Source organism: Grus americana, chromosome 8, assembly GCF_028858705.1.
Source record: "Grus americana isolate bGruAme1 chromosome 8, bGruAme1.mat, whole genome shotgun sequence".
NCBI classification, from domain to species: Eukaryota; Metazoa; Chordata; class Aves; order Gruiformes; family Gruidae; genus Grus; species Grus americana.
This window is the reverse complement of record NC_072859.1, coordinates 33,668,657-33,687,814: the sequence shown is the minus strand read 5'-3', so window position 1 is coordinate 33,687,814 and position 19,158 is coordinate 33,668,657. Positions and strand designations below refer to the sequence as shown.

Below are 19,158 nucleotides of genomic sequence, written 5' to 3'. Positions count from 1 at the left end.
GAGAATTATACACCAAACATTAAATTCTCCAAAACTAGTGACTACATAAGTCGTCCTGATATCTGTGGTGCTCATAATAAAATCCCATTTTTGTTATACTTTTAAATACGTATTTTATTTTCTTATAGGTCACTATGAATTTTCCTCTACATTTCAATGAGGATGGTTCAGGACCAAATCAATTTACAGCTGAGTACTGTTATTAAATATGGACCCCCCCCATATCTCACATCCATGGCTGGCAAATTCCAAGGAACTCTATCAAAATCACCCCGTTGCTTTATAGAAATCACCTTAGCACTTTCTAGCGTAATTTGGCATTGAATTTGGCCACTTGCACTTAAGGGGGTGGCAAAACAGCGCAGATGCAGTTGAAGCACAGTCTCCTCTGCCTGCGAAGGGGTTATGTGGGTTGCCAAAAATCATTCCAGAACAGTCTATGCTCCTTACCTCAGGCACTGCTCCGTGTAAAAGCAGCTCAGCTACTTCTGAAGACACCAGAGGATGAGAGGAAGGGCAGCTGCCTTTGTTTGGAATTAAGTCCCTCATCAAGCTCTGCAGGATCTGTGCTTCCAACCGAGTTCGGGTTCTCTCCATCTGCCTTGCACAAATAGACTTCTCCGAAGAGAGAGTGTGGGCAGGCAAAGGAAAGGGATGGATGATCTGGTCTCTTTGGCCTCCACTGTAATTGCACTTGATATGCTGGTCTGGACCCCAGCGGATCTGTCAGTAGGTTTTCCTGGAACCAAACACATTGGGAACTTGAGTATCAAGGCGGCTTTATTGGGAGCTACCTGGGTCTAGCAGCAGTAGTGCTACTTAGGGTTTTTGCTTTAGTTGTGCTGCTTGGCTTCCTCACCATCACCCCGGTCTCCTGAATAACAGAGAACTGGTTAGCTTTGTCTTCACGGTAGCACTGAGTTGCTTGGCAGGAGGAAAACAGAAAATGGGGACTGCCTGCTATTTCTTTTCCATATAGTACAAAAAAAATCGTAATAAAACCCTCATGCTGCAAACCCAGGTCAGTAATGGGCCCATATACCCCTTGTAAGACACTAGCAACTGCTCAGTTTGGTTAGTAACTTAGGTGCAGCAAAATCCAGCAGTAGAGTGTTGGTCTTCACAAAGGCCACAGCTGACATGGACATTTCTCATCCCCGCTCGATGCTTTAATACTTGTAATTAACGGCTTCTCAATTCGATGGTGCCCCATTCAAATTCCAGCTTGCAAGACTGTCCCCGGCCAACAAGGACGTTCTCTGACTGGAAGGTCTTTGAAGTGAGGATCATCCCTTGTGCTGGGTTTGTCCAATGCCAGCACGCTGCCTGACTCCAAACCAGATACTGCAGGCTGGATCTCCGGCAGGAGTTAACAGACACGGCTGTCCCGAGACACACGAGCTCACAACACATCATCTTGACCGCAAGTTTTGGGCTAAACCAGCCTGATTACAGACACGATCCTGGTTACACTGGGATACATCTGGCAGGAGGACAGCAGCAAGTCCATTATGTTGCCTTTTGCTAAACCAGGCATATATCATCTTACATGGATCTTTAAAATGCTCTCTTGCTTTTGATAGAGCTATTCTAGAGTGTGTCCTGTGGTAATCTTCAAACAAAATGCTTCTAATCCCTCTGAAAACATAAATACGGAACAAGGGAGGAGTTTCTGGCAATTACAGAATGTGATAGTTAACGCAGGCACTGGTGTATAGCTTTCACAAAAGAAGATAATCAATTCCACAAGCAATCGGTATGCCTGTTCATTACTGCCGTTAAAAGAAAAAGCAAAGATTATTTTAATATTCCGTCCTTCCCTTCTACTCCAAGGACAATAAAATATTGTTTTAAATTGTTTATAAAGCAAATCTTACTAAGGGAAATATTTTTGCCATTAGGTAGTATTTTGTAAAATCCATTTGGAATTTTTGCATGAGTTTTCTGCCTTAGTTTCAAGGTCACTACACAAACATTGAAAAGAAATGAAGCAAAGTGCCCGTTCAAACGTGATTCCTTGATGGTTCGTCACGTTGCTGCGCGGGCTGGTCACACTGTAGGACTTGTTCCCGCCTCAGATACACTCTCTACCTACGTTATCTTTTACTAAACCAAGCGAGAGAGATCCCAGCCTGAGGAAGGTAAGGCGATGCTCGGTTTCGTGACAGCTTAGAAGAGCCCAAGCTGGTGCCGCCACGACCCCACCGTCCCTTGTGCTTCTGTCCACACATTCCTGTCCCTCCCCAGGGTTCATCTGATCCTGCTGTGAACTGAGAGGGAAGCCATCAGAAAACCAATAAAATAAAATTAAAAAAAAAAGGATCGTTTTCTCCTCGTTTGGCTTCCTGAGCCGGGACACCGCAGGGTCAGGCAGGCGTCAGCGCTGGGGTTAGGGTGGGGGCAGGACCACAACCGCTTTAGGGAGGTTTCAACTCCCATGGACCGTCATCTTTAATCAGAAAGTCTCAGGCAGCACGTTCCCGTTCCCCTCAGGGCCAGTTCTGGCATCCGCGGGATCTTTCTGTCGGCTCATTCTGTCCGCAGGCAAAGCAGGGAATGAGCCGCTTCCTTCTCTGGTCTTGGGGATGGGATGGTCAGCGAGCAGACGTGGTTCGTGGGAAGGTGCAGCTTGCAAGAGAGCTGGTACGGGCACACAGCGGGGCTGCGTCTCTGGGAATGGGAAGGGATATGAGCCCTCTTCTTTTTGACAGAGGTCACATTGGCTCATCTCATCTCATCATCTCATCATCTCATCTCATCTCATCTCACCTCACCTCATCTCACCTCATCTCATCATCTCATGTCATCCAGTACAACCCTCCTTGCCACCACCCCGGCCCTGCATGGTTTTATGTCACAGTTTTACCACTGACTTCACGAGATGAGATTTTTGATTAGGTGCGCGTCTATTACTTGCCTAGAGTAAGGCAAGACAGCAGTTCCTGAGGCCCAGCGTGCCCACGAGAGCAGAGGAAGCTCTTTTCCTCCCGCGCTGCTCAGAGGACTCCCACATCAGCGGGGCTAGCTGAAGACCGTGGCTCTGTGGCTCCATCACCATGAAACTAAATAGCTGTCAAGAGCCCTGGAAGCCAGCACCGACCACTTTCCTAAATCCCATCTTAGGACACTTTTTCTGAAACAACTCGGAATACTGAAGATTTCCTTAGCAAGACGTTTTTATGGGAAGGAGGAAAATTAAAAATTGCATCCCCTTTACTGGCCTCCACCAGAAACCTGGCAAACTTGCACGAGCCTCTTGTCTACTCCCGGCTTGCCAGCATTGTCTGACTCGGCGCCCTCCTAAGGCTCTGCATTATCTCATTCTTATTGCTCCTGCTTCTATAAAAATAATTGATTGGGGGGGGGGGGGCAGATTAAACTGTAAACAAAACATATTGGGCCGATGCGATTTTATACATAACGGAACACCGAATCACCCAGTGCCTGAGTCATGAAATCCCCCGTGATCCCACTACTCTCTACTACCTTTCAGGAAGTAACAATGAAAGCGAGAGGAAGACACCAGTTATGAAAAAAACATCAACTCTTGAGCTCAATGATCAACAATATTTTTGTCTCTTTGATATCCTTCCAACCCTGTAGTGCTGTAAAATGTCACAAGCTGCTTGCCAGAGGCCTTTTGCCTTTAGAAATATTTAAAGCTGTGTCCATAAAAGGAAACAATTCCGTTACAGATCTCAATTTCCTTCCATTCCACACTTGGAATTTGTGATGCAACCGGTGGAAGTTGCACCTCAGCATCGACGGCACAACGAGATCAACCATACTTTGAAGACAAACCGAAGATACTCGTCTGGGGTTTGCAATCAGATTCGGTACCTCTACAGTGAAATCCTGTTTCCACCAGTGGGAATTAGAATTTAACCTCAGCGGGGCCAAAATGTTATCCTTACTGTCCCAGGCACATCCCCATTGCTAGGGGCTGGAAATAGAATGAGTTAGGAATCCACTGCACTAGTATTACCGGGGCTGAGAACTTCTCGTCCTTAAGAAAACTGTCAGCAGGCCAAGTACTGCCAAATTCTGGAGGGAAGCAAAGGCAACTGAACTGCAAAAAAGAAGCTGGCTCTATCTGCTAGCTTGAAAGCTAGCTTCGGAAATATCTCAGCAGCGATGCCGTGTACAACCTTAGCAGCGCAAAAAGAAATACATCGTTAAAAATGATCCCTTTTTTTTTTTTTTTGTTCTCAGAGTGAATTCACTGGTTTCCCTATGCTATTTATTAATATAAAAAATAACTTAAAAATATGTATTGCCCGAAATAAATGTCATTGATTAGGTCAAATGAAAATATCACTTGGCCCAACAATGACAAATTTCCTGGCTGTGCTCCTGTAGACCAAGAACTTGTTTCATTTAGGAACAAGAGTTGCTGGCAGTAGCTGGGAAGGAAACTGCTTGCCAAATGTCTCCATAGGAAATTAAATAATTGAGAATATTCACTAACAGGAAAAAGAAAATAATCCCTCTCTTTAGTATACAGACCCAAACGTCCTGGACTTGTGTTGCTTTTTCTGAAATAGTGGCAGTGAAAGTAGAATGTTCGTTGTAATTCGTTACCTGGCAGAGCCGAGAGGAGACCCTTTAGCCGGCTGGTAGGGCTTCAGAGAAGACAGACAGTCCTCCTCAATACCAGGAAGCTCTGCAACACAAAGCAGGGGCTGTAAAACCATTTCTCATCCAAATTCTACTGGTGGAAACCGAAGCTGTGCTGACTGTGTAACAGAGGAGGAACTTGGCCTCCTTCCCTACCTTTAACAGTCACATAGGTGAGAACTGGCTGCGCACGCATTCGCATAGAGGTCGGGCTTGGGTTTTTTTGTTTGCGTGCAGTATATCTCACCCCAGCAGAAAAAGAAGAGAAAAAGGGGAATGTGGGAACACGGAGAGGCCGCTGACCCATGATCTGATGGGCTTCTGGAAGCACAGCTTTCCTGCCTTCGGGATAACGGGAACTTCTTTATCATCACCAGACTCCGGATGCTTTCTGCCACTGTCACGGGCTAAAGCATCTCATTTGTTGAGCAGAAGAAAAAAAAAAATTATTGGCACTTTGTAAGCAAACTGAGAGGAGTTCTGCCACAAGTTTTACCCTCTGGGAAACCCATCCTGGGAGCTGATGGGTGTAAAACAGCAGCACTGGGCTTACTCAGCCCCTGTGCCCCGAGTACCACACGCGCGTCCTTTAAAAAGCCAGGAGGAGAGCTCGTTGAGAAACAGCATGTCGCTGCTGGGAATCGCTGCGGAATTGGCTACACGGCCAGCCGGGAAGGAATGGCAGAAATGGGCTTCTCCGGAGGTGGAGAACTTTCAGGGAACTTCCTTTGGGAAAGAAGGGGTTTTTTTCTTCATTCCAGAAATATCTGAGCAGAGGAGGAGAAAGAGACTTGAATGAGGGTTTCTGGCTGCTTTCGCTAGATGGTTTGAATGGACAGAGTTTTGTTTTCTGTTTGTTTCCTTGAAATAAAGCCAATACTTGTTGGGCGGCTGTGCTATGCTTAGACTGGCGGGCAGAGAAACCAGCTGGTGTGTCAGAGAGAAACCATGCGCGCTTCCCTGTTTTCTCTCAGCTGTGTTCACCAGAACGCGTGAACTGCGCGGGGACTCAGTCACCCCTACACCATTTGTAAGATCAGGCCACGTATTGGCTTTCAAAACTCTACTTCTTGTTCATTAAAATCAAATCAATGTTCTTGTCAAGCAGATTTTAGAATTGGTTAAAGAGTTCGAAAAATTCTTAACATTTATTTATGAATAATAACAAGAAAAAAAAGAGACGGCGTTACCTTCTGGGGGCAGGCTCTTTCTAATGTGCTGCAGAAGCATTTCCCTATATTATGATATATCGGTTTTCACCACTTCTGCTGTGTCCATGTCAACTGCATTTTCTGTCACTGGATTTGGAAGCGTCACCTAAGGGAACAGGAACATACACAGGAGTCTCTAAAGCATAAGCTATCGAAACCTTGATTTCATACTTAATTAGCAAAATTACACAACTCTATTCTGTTAAACTGGTTGCTTTGTGGCCAGAATTATCAGAGTAGCCTTTTAATTTTGGGGTTTGGGGGGGAAAAAAGGACACTTTTGCTCTCCTTTCAATGTTCCTCTTCATCCTTTTATAAATCCCAGCAGACAGCCGTAAGTGGTATGGGCCTTTGCCATTCCTTTTACTCATAATCAATATGAAGTTGTCTGGGAAAATCATGCATACACCTGGGAGACATACTCATGAGTGGAGAGTGTAGTATCATTTAAAGTGATGGCAGGCAGTGAGAAATGAAGACATAAAGAAGGGCAAAGAGTGCTCCACGAAAAAAAAAATCTGGATTAATTGGTCTTTAAAAAAACCCCTCCAAACAAACAATAAAAACCCAGAGGGGTCAGTAAATCTGAAACCTAGAGGCCCGTGTGCCAGATGAGTTACCACTTGTCTTAAGACTCGTCCCAACACTCTTGATCAAGACTGATAATACGACGGCTCAGAAAACTTAAAATTATCAGCTGCTTTAAAGCATTTTTCTGAGTGCAGAGACCTGGGTGGGTCCATGCCTCTTGAGCAGTTGACTTCTACACAAGATAAAAGAGTGTAAAGCATAAAGATCAAAGGAGGCAGTTAGCCTGGTCTATCTAAAAATTAGCATTGGTAACAACTCCAAGGATAGTCATTCATTTCATTATCTGTTTTCATCAGAGTTAAGGAGCTGCCAAAAGAGCCACTGGTGAAGAAGTGCAGAAGTGAAAAGAAATGATTCCTCTTAGCAAAGAGAACGGCCAACAGATCCTATTTACCCAACCTCAGGAGTCATCCAGGAGTTTGTGTTTTAAGATTCACAACCACCGTATAAAGCATATTTTAATATTTTCTGACAGAGAAGACATGTAAACCGCCGTCTTTTTCCCTACCCGGAATGCAAGTAAAATGTCATTTATGGTTAACTTAGCTTTCCACTTCTCAGGGTTGTCAATACCGAGCCACTGCCCGAAGGGAAACCATTCAGATGCTGTGTAACTTTTAAGATAGGACAGCTTTGTTGCTAGGCACTAAAGGATCATTACTGTTTGCCCTGTATATCTTGTAATTTTAAATGACTCAAAAACCTATCTATCTGCAGACTTCCTGTCTATGGGACTATTTGCATGGTTTCCCAGATATGTTCTCATTTGTCTACCCAGAAAAAAAATCTGTCCTGGCAAAAACCTGTTACAATTTCTTATTTGTCCAAGACTTTTGGACGTTTAATGGCCAGGCTAGAACAACAGCTCAACAGTTCCTACCAGCCTGTTCTATTTCAGTCTGACAAATTTTGATGACGAAGGCACTGATAAAATGAACAGTGGTATGCAGCAAGTCCTACCTGGAAGGCGTCCCTGCTTCTTATCCTGGAGAGAGATATGGCAACACTACCCAGGTGACCCATGACCGTTAACTTCCCCCTTCTGCTCTGTTCTTTCTGATTTTTCAGGAATTCACACATTCTTCTCTGAGCTTCTAGTTAACAGCGTGTCACCGTGGCCATTGCCATAGCAATGTGGTGCCTCTGTCCTCCTCTGCTCCGTGGCGGAGAGCTGTTAGGTTGAGAGCATCCACCTCATGTTAAGGACAGCCTAAATATTTTGAATCACTGTAGGACCAAACCAGGAACCGGATGCTACCGTCAGCCGGGTTCCTGCCACCCTCCCTCCACAAGTCACTGGGCAGAGCATCATTTTGAGGAGCTGAACAAGCCCTCATGAAGCAGCCAGCAGTCAATAAACACAACCGCCTTACGGTCAGCACGGTGAAAACCAACGACGTGCAAACCGGGCTCTCCCCATGCCCCTGCCAGCTGCTGCAACAGCAGAATGGGGGAGAAACAGCACCCCACCCTTCTTGCTGCACCGGCGGGGAACAGTCCAGCATTTGCACCCCAGCCAGCCATCGCGCCACGCACCGCGGCGGCTCGTGTATGATGCAAACCGACAACAGCGTTAAGACTTGATCCTGCTCTGTTAAGTGGTCTGCATATTTTCAGGGCTGAGACTAACTACCAGATAAGAAAATAAATACATAAATTATATTGCAAAGAAATTGCCTACAAAGCAATGTTTGAAAGGAGTATTATTTATGCCGCGATGCTGAGCACTCAGAAATTAGGAAATGCCAGATTTATGGCTTCTTGTGCAATCTTCATGGTTTGGCTATTTAGGAGGACTAGCTTCCTTAGGACCAGAGGTTTTTTCAGCACAAACTAACTCGTGCCCACATACAAAAGTAACTTTCACTTTTTTATCAAATGTCTAATCCATTTGATGCCAACTATCTTTGGATACAGCTTATGTGCATCTACTTTGGAATAATTATTCCATTTCTGGCACTGTTTCCTGCGACACCATAATACAGTGTCCAGACCATCTGTTTATTTGTGTCTTCTCTAATGCTCCTAAGTTAGTTTGCCTGGATTTGACCTCTTGGAAATGCTAGCACACACGACACGTACACCGCTTTACGGCTGGGACTAATGGTGGTTTTACACACTCAGCATCCCACCCAGCCTCGGCACGGCTGCTCGGCCAGCGGGTTTTGCTGTTTGGCCAGGGGTTTTGCTGTTTGGCCAAGGGTTTTGCTGTTTGGCCAAGGGTTTTGCTACTCGGCCAGGGGTTTTGCTGTTCCCGCTGGGACCCGCTGCCCTCTGCACAGCCTGAACTCCTAACGGGAGCTGTTACTGGAATCATCAGGCTCTGCAAGCCGCTCTCAGGGAGCCAAGGGAGAAGAGGCAGTGACCTTCCAGAGGAAGAGGAGCACTCACATGGCTCCTGCTCACCAGCGAACTCTGTACAGATCTCTACGAACAGGACTGTCCACAGCCACGGCTGTACTTCTGACTATGTTAAAACCCTAATTATTCCGTTTCCTCCTTCTCCTTGACTAGCAATAGCCTTATTGCACTGGCACAGGTATTTTTCAAGGCAACCGTGGCCACCCAACAAAGTAGCTGCTCAAACGCACAGCAAAGCATATTCATGGTAAACAAGAGTTAGGTTCACACTGCCCGGCAGCTGGCCTCCTATACTGCGCCCGTAGAAGTCCAAATGAATCACGCCATGATGCAGGAGGAATTATAGCAACGTGCTGGTTTGAGCCTGTCCCAGACCCTGGTAGATCCTGGGAGGAAAGGGAGGATTTCTGTTCTGGACACTGCATGCGTAGCCAGAACATGTGCAGAGCCAGGAGAGCCACCGTACGGGAGGAGCGGCTGAGGTGGAGTAGCAAAAGTTAAGGTGCAAACTTTTGGGACAGTCTTACCGGCAGGAGCCTGGAGTTCAGCAGGGGATACTCAGCAGAGCTTCTGCCAAGCCTTTGTACTGCCTTTAAGTACTAATTTGCCTCTCAAAAAATAAAGCGTTCAAGTTCTGGTGAGGTACTGGAACAGGGTGCCCAGAGGGGTTGTGGAGGCCCCATCCCTGGAAGTGTTTAAGGCCAGGTTGGATGGGGCTTTGGGCAACCTGGGCTAGTGGAGGGTGTCCCTGCCCATGGCAGGGGGTGGGACTGGATGGGCTGTGAGGTCCCTTCCAACCCAAACCAGCCTGGGATTCCGTGATTCTATGATTCTGGTGCATGAAAGTATTCAGAGACAAGAAAATATGCTCTGAAACGTAACAGCAACAGAACAGCAAGTATGATTTGTAAGGTGGCTCCTGATAGCCCGAGTCCCCACCTCGTAGCCCTGCACAAGCAAGGTGAGACAAACCAGAACCAGCGCTGAGCCGCGGAGACGCCTTCGGATGCCGATCGTCTTCCCTGCAGCTGCCGAGGGAGCTCGGAGGGTCATGCCGGCCACGTTCCCTGTGACCAGGCCCAGCAGTGTTTCTCCCTCCGGACCAGGAAGTCCTCACTCTCCTCCCTGGTTGCAGAGGTCCCCCACCTTCGTTTCCCATCCCCTCGCATCCGCCACGCTGCGGTGCTCATCCCCCCGCAGTCATCCACCCTGTCTCCTCCACCCTCCTGTCTTCCTCACCTGCCTCCCCATTCTCTTGGCTCCCACCTCAGCCCTCGCTGCCTCACCCGTGCTCCCCAGCTTCCCTCAGATGTCCACCTCATTTTCCCAGACCCGGACTTAGCCCACCTTTTCCTGCGCCATACCTCCCTGGCGCGAGGCGTACATCGCAGAGGGACTGTCGATCTTCTGCAGCTCCACAGGATCCATCCCTGTACGTGCCCGTACCCCCAGGAACCGCGGCGGTGGCCGCTCCATCCCATGCGGAGAGGAAGAGGATGCTCCCCACGGCTCCGGCCACCCGGCTCCTCACCCATCACTCACAGACCACACCGTAAAGGCAGCGCTTTCTGCCTTCCACAGCTCGGGGCTGACCCAAAATAACCTCTCTTGTTCCTGTTAGTTACCATTCCAAAATGTTATTGGATTTTTTTTTTTTTAAAACTATGGAAGTACCTAAACATTTGAGTGTGTATAGATACATGTACCCACATATATAAACATATGTGCATCGTACCCCACGCGCCGCTTGTGGTTTAAAAACTCACGTGCTTCTCATGAATCTAATAGGTATTTCTGTTTTGTTTTAAATTCCTCAGATGAACAAAAAAATAACCCAAGTTCTTCTTCACGCAGGCTACAGGTTGCAAAACTGTTCCTTTGTGTCTTGAGGGCCCAACTCCTGAACCACCGGTTGCTGGTCCCCTCGGCAGGAGCAGATGAACCACGGGATTTTAGGGTACAAATCCGAAAATTAAGGCACCACCAGGTTGCCAGTCCGAAACAGTTAGACCCCATTCCAAAGTGCGTTGCGCTGTTAAATGGAAAATAAAGGACACCACAGATGCTTCTAATAATTCCAGTTTCAAGTCAATTTTCCCTCCTTTGTCTTAAAGAGCTTTTGATGTGCAGTCACAATATTGTCTCTCTCTCTCTGTTTTTAATAATTTTATATTACCTCAGCAATATAACTGTCCTGAAATATACTGAACTTTAATCTTTAAGAGATCAAACAGGAAGAAATATGATGGGATAGAGGGTGACTGACTCGGGGGCAATATTCTCTCCTCCTATAAAAGACAGCCCACAGCAAGACAAAAATTGCCTCTCGGATTCCCCGAACCATCACATCTTGAAGAGAGGCTTTCAGGCCCACGGGGAGAGCAGCCGTGGGGCCACAAAAACCCCATAGCCCCTGAGGATGCAGCCAAAAGCAAGCACGCTCTCACAGAGCTCGAGGATGTGGTTTGGGTGACTACATGCTTTAGGATCGGTCCCAGCACCCTCAGACCTCCTCAGCTGAGCCGTGCTCCGCCGAGTCCAACAGCCGAGAATCGTTTGGCTACTCTCTTTTCACTGGAAGAAATGTGCTGGCTCTGGCTCAAGCCAAAGAAATGTCTGGGACAAAGGTGCACGTTTACGTAGCACGAAGACGTTGTGGTATCTAGGGAAGGGAATTTAGGAATCAGTACGCAGATCTTACGGACACAAAGGAGGTGCTCTTCCAAAATGCAGCTGGTGCTGCCTCTCCAAAAGATGTTTGGTCTCCATCAGCTTCCTCGGGTTTCCACCGAGGTTCTCCAGCAGAACCAGAGGTGAAATTCAGCTGAGCACGGCCGCTCGTTCCGTTCCCCAACCATAGGGAACCAGCTCACGAGACCTGACCACAGAACGATGAATTCATATTCTACGGAAATACTGGTTAAAATATTGTAACATACAGTAAAGATGCTGTCATTTTTTCAGGCAAATAAAAAAATTGACCCTTTTTTGTTTATTGTAGTACTTTGGAACAAAAGTCAGGTTTTGAACAAAATTGTTCTTTTGCACAAACGTGTTAATGTCTCTTTTTGCTGGTTTGGGAACCTGCTGTATAACAAACTGCGTGCATCAGAACCGTTTGTGAACTCGTGCTGCAAGACCACATTTCTCACAGGTACAGACTGAAGGTTCAGGGTTTCATCAAGCTCGTTAAAACTCCTAAGGACTCTCCAGAAGGTAGAAAGCCTGATGCAGCCACCACTAAAATCAGTGCAAAGACTCCGTGGATTTTGGTGAATTTTATCCCAAGCCATGAGGAACAATGAGATTATTTTTTTTTTTTCCAAACTGGCCTTCCTATGAGATTACCATCTTTGCCACGTGTAGACACCCCTCTCTGCCTGCTTGCAGCTTTATCGTGTTCATGAATTTCTAATTAATAAATATCCGTTAACCAGTTATTGTATGTTATGCTTGCACGGGGAGGGTGGATGATAAAGTCAGAGCTACCTTAGTGCTTTGACGTACCTAACGCCTGGTGTGACCTGGTGTGCAAGGCCGGAGGGTGGCTTAGCCCATCACCCTCTTCCCACCAGCACTACCCAGTCCCGGCTACGTTCTCTCTTCTAGTCTGAGCCTACCTTGACCAAGCTAGGCCTAAGGGTATGAAACAGAAGAAGGTAGGGATCCTGTGGTCAAATGACTCCACGAGGAGGCAAAGACAATGCTCAGACATACTGGAAAGAGTGAATCCTGCTGCCAAGGAGCCAAATGCCTTCTGATAAATACGGAAACTGGAGCCAAGAGATGCTGAAGGTACTCGTCCCGCAGAATGGCTCCTCAGGGAACAGCGTGTGTTTGTACTTGAGAGAGCTTTTGTGTCGCCTGCCGGACCATCAGGAGTGTTTTGAGTTAGGTGGACGTTTTAAAGTCCTCCTGGAGAAGGCAGGTTACAGAACAGTATTGGAACAACGAGCAAATCTAACACAGCCTTTCCAAGCCTGCAGTCTTCTTGGATATCCTTAGTCATGCAAAGCAAGTAATAGATTTCTTTTTGATAATTTCTCGTGCTCTGGATAAACATATGTTGGCATTTTTGAGTTTTCCAGCCCAGATTTCTGGACAAGTACTTCTCTGCTTTACCTTCTGCTTTCAATCCAGAGAACGCAGGACCCCACTACAATCACTCCTCTGTGGGAATAAAGGATACAAACATCCATTTCGGTCTCTGCATTTTGGTCTTTAAATCAGCAAATATTTATTCTCTTTCACAGAAATATAAGCTAACCTGGAGAGAATGAGGTTCTCCAGATCGAAGGCTTACTAACCAGTGTTTATTCAGTTTTGTTTCCAATCCTCTAGAGCTTCTCAATCCATTACTGCATTTCCAACAGTCTTGGCTGTCCTATCTCTTCGAAGGAAGAAGGGATGATGATTCTAGCATATACCATTAGGAATCTGGAAAAGTCCCTCTTCCTTCGTTCGCCACAAAACCAGCTTTCATCTGTAAGTCTGCATTCCCTCCTGAGGAGTAATTCCTTCATTTCTGACAACACGTATTTTCCACATTATCTAATTGGTCTTTAGAAGATTTTCCCCCTCTAATCTCTCCCCGATGGATTCCTGCCTCTCTGCGTTCCCGTTGCTCCCGGTGCACAGGTTGTGAGAGCCAGGCTGTGATTTCAGCCTCACAGTTCACAAACGTCACCCGCGGAGAGAGGGAGCGGAGGGCAGGAAGAGGTCTCCGCCAGAGTTTTCAGGTGTATTGTTCAGCCCTGGTTTACATCTGTGAGTCTAAAAATATTTTAACCTTAAGGACCCGGCTTACTTTGAAATAAAGGAAACCCCCTAAATTGAGCTGGGAGCCGGCTTGCGCCGTAGCTCCTGGTTTTTTAACAGAAAACCACAAAGTGTGTTGGGGACTATTTTACGACTCCCGTTGCTGCTCCAGTAAGCATTAGGTAACTGCTTTGCTATCAGGGTGATTAAAGCTGAGCACGCACGTTCACAGCTAAGCTTACCTGCGCGAGGCGGCCGTCCCACGGGAGCTCAGCGCGTGCAGTCCTGGTGCAAGGCAGGTTTGACTCGAGTGCGGCTCACGTGCGTCTGTACAGAACCGAACTGAATGACGGCATCCTGCCTAATGTGTTCAGGTTGGACCCGATGGGACGCGCATCGCTTGTCATCCCGACTGGCAGAGACCATCTCGTGAGCTGGTTCCACGGCTGTCTTTTCCAGCCTGCGCAGACGAAAGGAGAACCTCCTGAAGATCCTTCCATTTTCTTCACACGTTCACTCGCTGAAGGCTGTCGCTTGACAGCGATGAGCAAACACTTTGATATCATTGGTCACGATATCTCAATTTTTCAGTTTTGCGCAAATGTCTGTGTGTCAACTGTGGCGCAGAGACTCTCCTTTCTCCACTGACTTCACCTACAGCGTCTTCTTTACTGCAGATTTTGCAATAACAGCAAAACCTAAGGACCACAGACGTGTTTGGCTGCATAGAGTTTCTGTTTCTCAAACCAAGGTGCTTATGAAGGGGCAGACTGTCTTTAGACTGCCACTGTTGAAATTTCAAGCCCTTAACGGTACAGGCTAAGAAATCCCATAGGAAAAATGGGGGGGGGGGAAAGGCTTCTTCTTTCTCAGTGCATTTGATGCAAAAGAAATGTTTGCACCGATGCAACCGCTCGGAAAAGCACGCAGGAGGAGATGGGAGAAAGGACGGATCGAGAACGACAATACAAGATGCCAAGCGAGTGCTGCAAAGCTGTGTACGTGCCTAAGTGAGAAAGAGCAATTCCCCAGCCTCTGCTTGTGTTAACAGCTACGGCTCAGAGAAAAAATCTCTCATCCGGTCCTGCAAAACACCTCTGCTCAACAGGGAATTTTTAGCATTTGAGTCCGATAACCTGACGCAGATATCGGAGCTAATAAGATTAATTATTGCCCGAATCTTCAGCCAAAACTAAATTTTAGCTAACATGTAACATATTGTCATTACCGATCCAGACGTAAATTCAATCCACACGGCAGCTGACATCTCCGGTTCATAAAGTATCTCAGAAGTCACAGAAGTCCTCATTACATCATTACAGGTCGTTCGCAGTCCGCGAGTACGGTTTCACGCCTGTGCAATGGAGAGGAAGCTTGACGGCTCCGGATGCTGCAGCAGCACAACGTACCATGAAAATTCATACGATGCAGCACGACATAAAGCTTTAAAAAATATTATTCGCAAAACTCTCGTGTCCCATCCAAGTGAGCATTTCAGCAGACTCCCTACCTGAGCCGAGTGAGCAGATTTTCGCTCTCAATTACAAAACTTTTCAGATATCTTACACCAAGATGGAGGAAATACCGATATGTTTATGTTAAAACAATGTTTTAATAAACAGCAGCATAAAATAATCAGTGTTTAATATCATCTCTGGCATGTGAAATACAAAAATGCACATATCTTAATTATAAAATAGCCTTTGTTATTACATTTTCATGCTCGCCTAATTGAAATGCCCATAATTAATAAATCAATCATCAAGTAATACAGTGATTAAACGCATGCAGTGAAAACAAAGAAAAATATTTGTATAAGGTAGTGGCTGAGTATCACCATAATATATTTCAAGAACATCTACATCAGGTTAAAAATAAAAAGAAACAGACCAAGATATAAAATGCAGAGATGTATTTTCACTTCTGCTGTACAAAACATTATCACACTTTTGTGCAAAAAGATAAAAATAAAGTCATATTATACAACATTGTCAACCGAGCAAAAAGATTGTTTTCGTTCCGTGTACAATAAAAATACTCTTCAGTACAAAAACGAGCCTGTGAAAAACCGTCACGTACACAGCACTTTTGTAACTCATTAAAGTGGTTTCAAATGAATAGCCTAGATTGCTTATACCTGAATGAATTTTTAGTAATTATACAAATGTCGTATTTCTAAAGTCGAAAGTTAACACTAATTCACATTATTAGAAGCGATAGACAGAATTGCTATCAATGGATTTGCTGCGTGGTGGAATGTGAGTTCCCCTTTTGTCAGGGTTACTGGAGTCAGAGTCACTGAAATCACACATTGATCTGAAACAATAAATATTCCCGGGAAAACTGATTGTCATATATCAAATCGTGGTTTGGAGCCTTTCCATTAAACAGTTGCATAGCAACAAAAGGATATAAAATTTCTGCTTTCACTACTAGATTAGGAAATGTTATCTTTGCATGAGTTGATTCAGGTTCTGAAATTAAAACACTTTAATTTCATTTCCTTTAAGGCAATTTCTTAGAACTCCAGCCGTCTTTAGCAGCCAATAGCAGATGATTGTTGTAGACTGCAAGTTGATAACTCAAGCTATTGTGCTGTCATATAAATGACTTTTTTTTTGGTCTGAATCTGAACTCAGACTCCCAACTTAACAAAAGACCAAAATCCTACCTGAAGTAATTTATTCAGCTTTCAGATCACATATTTGAAACATAATCCTTGACTGCAAAATTTACAAATATTTTAACTATCTATTGGAACTGAAATTGCACACCCAGCAGATCTCCGAATATTTGCATCTCCTAAAAAAGAGACAAATATTAAAATATGTTTTCAGTATAAAAAAGTTTCTGTGATTTAAGCCACAACAGAGGTTTAAAAAGCTGTGAAAAAAGCGTATGATAAAATGTTTTTATTTAAAAAAAAAAAAAAAATCCCCCTTCCCCTTTTTGAATTGTCGGTGGCACTGAAAGAAAGAACGCGTCCGTTGCCAAAGCTGAGTATTCATACCACAATGATCTTTGTCTGGTTGAGTCTGCCCATCCTGTTAAGCAGTTAAACTTCACAGAAGATACTTGCTGCAATGTCTGTTAAACAACCAGAAGAATCTTTAATAAAATATTTGAATATAAATCTTTTCTACCACTTTCTAGTTTGTATTGTAAATAGTTATATTTACAAAGGCCTCGCTTATTTACAATTCAGCTGAAATCATAGATTCATTAGGTCCATGGATGCTGGAGTCTCCTAGTAGGGAAGACTGCTTTGAGTCAATTTTGTACGGTTTTTGAGTTTTATTTCCAAAAACTGTGATACCGATTCCCCCCGGATGACTAGGAATTGACATATGAGATAGCAAAGGAATATTTGCTTCCTGGTTGGATCCCGAAGACGGCAAACTAGTGACGTGACCTGTGCTAGTCGACCCACTGGCGCTGCTCGGAGAACGACTCTTTGGAGGAGGACAGTGCTGGATCACCCTGGGTGGGCCTTGGGGTTGATAGTGGGCAGCCGGGAAAGCAGCGTATCCTGGTGGAATCGGGTACCCGTTGATGGGGATGTATCGCTGGTTTTGAGGTATTGGTGGTCCGATGAACCCGGCGATTTGGCCTTGTGGTATACCTTGTGCTGGAAACATGTAGTTAGGGTACCTAGGATTACTGAGATTACTAACCGGACTCGCGCTGAGGGAAGTCGTTTGAGTGGTGGCATTCCCACCGGAGGGGGTAGTAGAACTAGTGTGACTGGAAAGACCCTCCCACGAGCGCAGCCTGGCATGGATTTCTTTAAATCGTGGCCTCCGGGATGGCAGATCATGCCAGCACTCTGTCATCAGGCTATACATTCTGGGAGGACAGTCTTCAGAGCATGGCAGCAGTTGTCTTTTCCTGATCATCTCTATGACTTCTTGATTACTAAATCCGTAATACGGTTGAAGTCCAAAGCTGAAGATTTCCCATAAAACAACTCCAAATGACCAAATATCGGAATCGGAAGAGAACTTGCCGTACATAATTGCCTCCGGTGGCATCCAGCGAATTGGCAGGAGAGACTTGTTTTGAACTCTGTAATAATCTGCCGAGTAGATTTCTCTCGAGAGTCCAAGGTCTGAAATTTTCACGTGAAGTTGTTCTCCAATTAAAATGTTACGAGCGGCGAGATCTTTATGGACAAAAAAATGACTCGATAAGTACTCCATCCCTGCTGCAATCTGGACTGCAATATGCAGGAAATCCCCATGGTCCAGGCTGGATTTTACAGTCCCATCCTCATCGCTGCTGCATCCAACATCTGAATGCGGCGATCGCATGATGAGAAACTCGTGGAGGTCTCCCTGGTTCATGTACTCGAAAAGCATGCAGACAGGTTGCTCCTGGGTCACAACGCCCAAGAGGCAAACGATGTTCGGGTGATGGAGCTCGGCCATGAGAGATGCTTCTTGCTGGAACTCTGCCCACTGCTGGGGGTTGTTGAAGTCTTTCAGTGTCTTGATAGCAACGAGCTGAGCGTGATCCATGCCTGGAAGGTAGAGGTGTCCCTTGTAGATCTTGCCGAAAGCACATTCACCCAGTTCTTCCATGAAACGAACAGCCGACAGGGGCAGCTCCTTAGCTTTACTCTGTTAAAGAAATGACAGCAAAAACATGTCAGAAAAACAGGACAGAAAACATATTTTTAATTAAAAGATCTTTTGGCAGAGGACGTCTGAAAGCCAAGCAGACCGACAGAGGAACTCCTTGGGACGCATATCCGTTTGGACACGATCCTGCTCAGCCCTGAGACGCGGCACTGGTGCGATGGCATCAGGCCCCATCACAGCCTGAGTGACACCAGTATCACCAGTATCACCAGCATCCCCACATTAGCAAAGCTCAGGGCTGAGTGCCGCCTCATCTCTGTGCACCGTGCTCCAAAACTAAATTCAGAATTACTTTTTACCCTCTACACAAGACCAGATAAAAGTAGTAAGTATTAGATGTAAATATATGCAGGAACTGTCAGCGTTTCAGCAAAGGCATTTCTATACGTGGGCTTGGGCATTTATATATTTAAAATTGAATCTGACTAATTTCAGGAATTGAGGCAATTCACGTACTTTAAGTAAGCACATGCTGAAGCGTTTTCTGGGCCAGGGCTGAAAGTTTTTAGCAGAAAAGTGGGGGTTTTTTAAGAACTACGTCTTTGTAGCAAATTCTTCCTGGACTTTGCTATTAACCCTTCAATGTAGAGACTGTTTCTGCTCACGCTTGACTGAATGTTCGGTCCTGAAACATGCAGGACAGAGGCAGCTGGAAAAATGAGATAACGGTCAAAGAAGAAAGGCAAACTTTTGTAAAACCCTGTTGTTATTCTGGGTGCGTGTATTGGCTCTTAGGCCATAAAGAAGTTTTCAGACGGTAGCTTCCACGCGTGCTTGTAACACCTACAGCCAAACTCACTCATTTAGGGTCCTCAGTATAGCCATAGGTAGTAAGTTAAGGCTAATGAGTTTGGGATCTATGTTTTATAAATTAGTGTAGACATTAGCATTCGCATTCCCGAAATAATGTAACGGCAGCTTTACAGTGGCAATATAGGAAAAGAACTGACATTTTTAAAAAATGACATTTTAGAATAAAT

General features: G+C 45.4%; 1 protein-coding gene and 1 long non-coding RNA gene across 4 annotated transcripts in view; both read right to left on the bottom strand.

The window, feature by feature from the left end:
- Nucleotides 1-516: 516 nt before the first annotated feature.
- On the bottom strand, nt 517-5,145 carry LOC129209453 (uncharacterized). The gene is made up of 3 exons (XR_008578083.1): nt 4,921-5,145; nt 4,582-4,663; nt 517-739 (listed from the first exon to the last, which is right to left on the bottom strand). It is a non-coding gene; the product is annotated as an uncharacterized LOC129209453 (long non-coding RNA).
- A 10,290-nt stretch (nt 5,146-15,435) lies between these two features.
- The window catches only part of ROR1 (receptor tyrosine kinase like orphan receptor 1), a 168,312-nt gene continuing 164,589 nt past the window's right edge, over nt 15,436-19,158 (bottom strand). For all 3 annotated transcript variants that reach the window (XM_054834225.1, XM_054834224.1, XM_054834226.1), the window contains one exon: nt 15,436-18,157. In XM_054834225.1, coding sequence (XP_054690200.1) covers nt 16,733-18,157 — 1,425 coding nt within the window. In that variant the 3' untranslated portion in view covers nt 15,436-16,732. The remainder of the gene's footprint in view (nt 18,158-19,158) is intronic.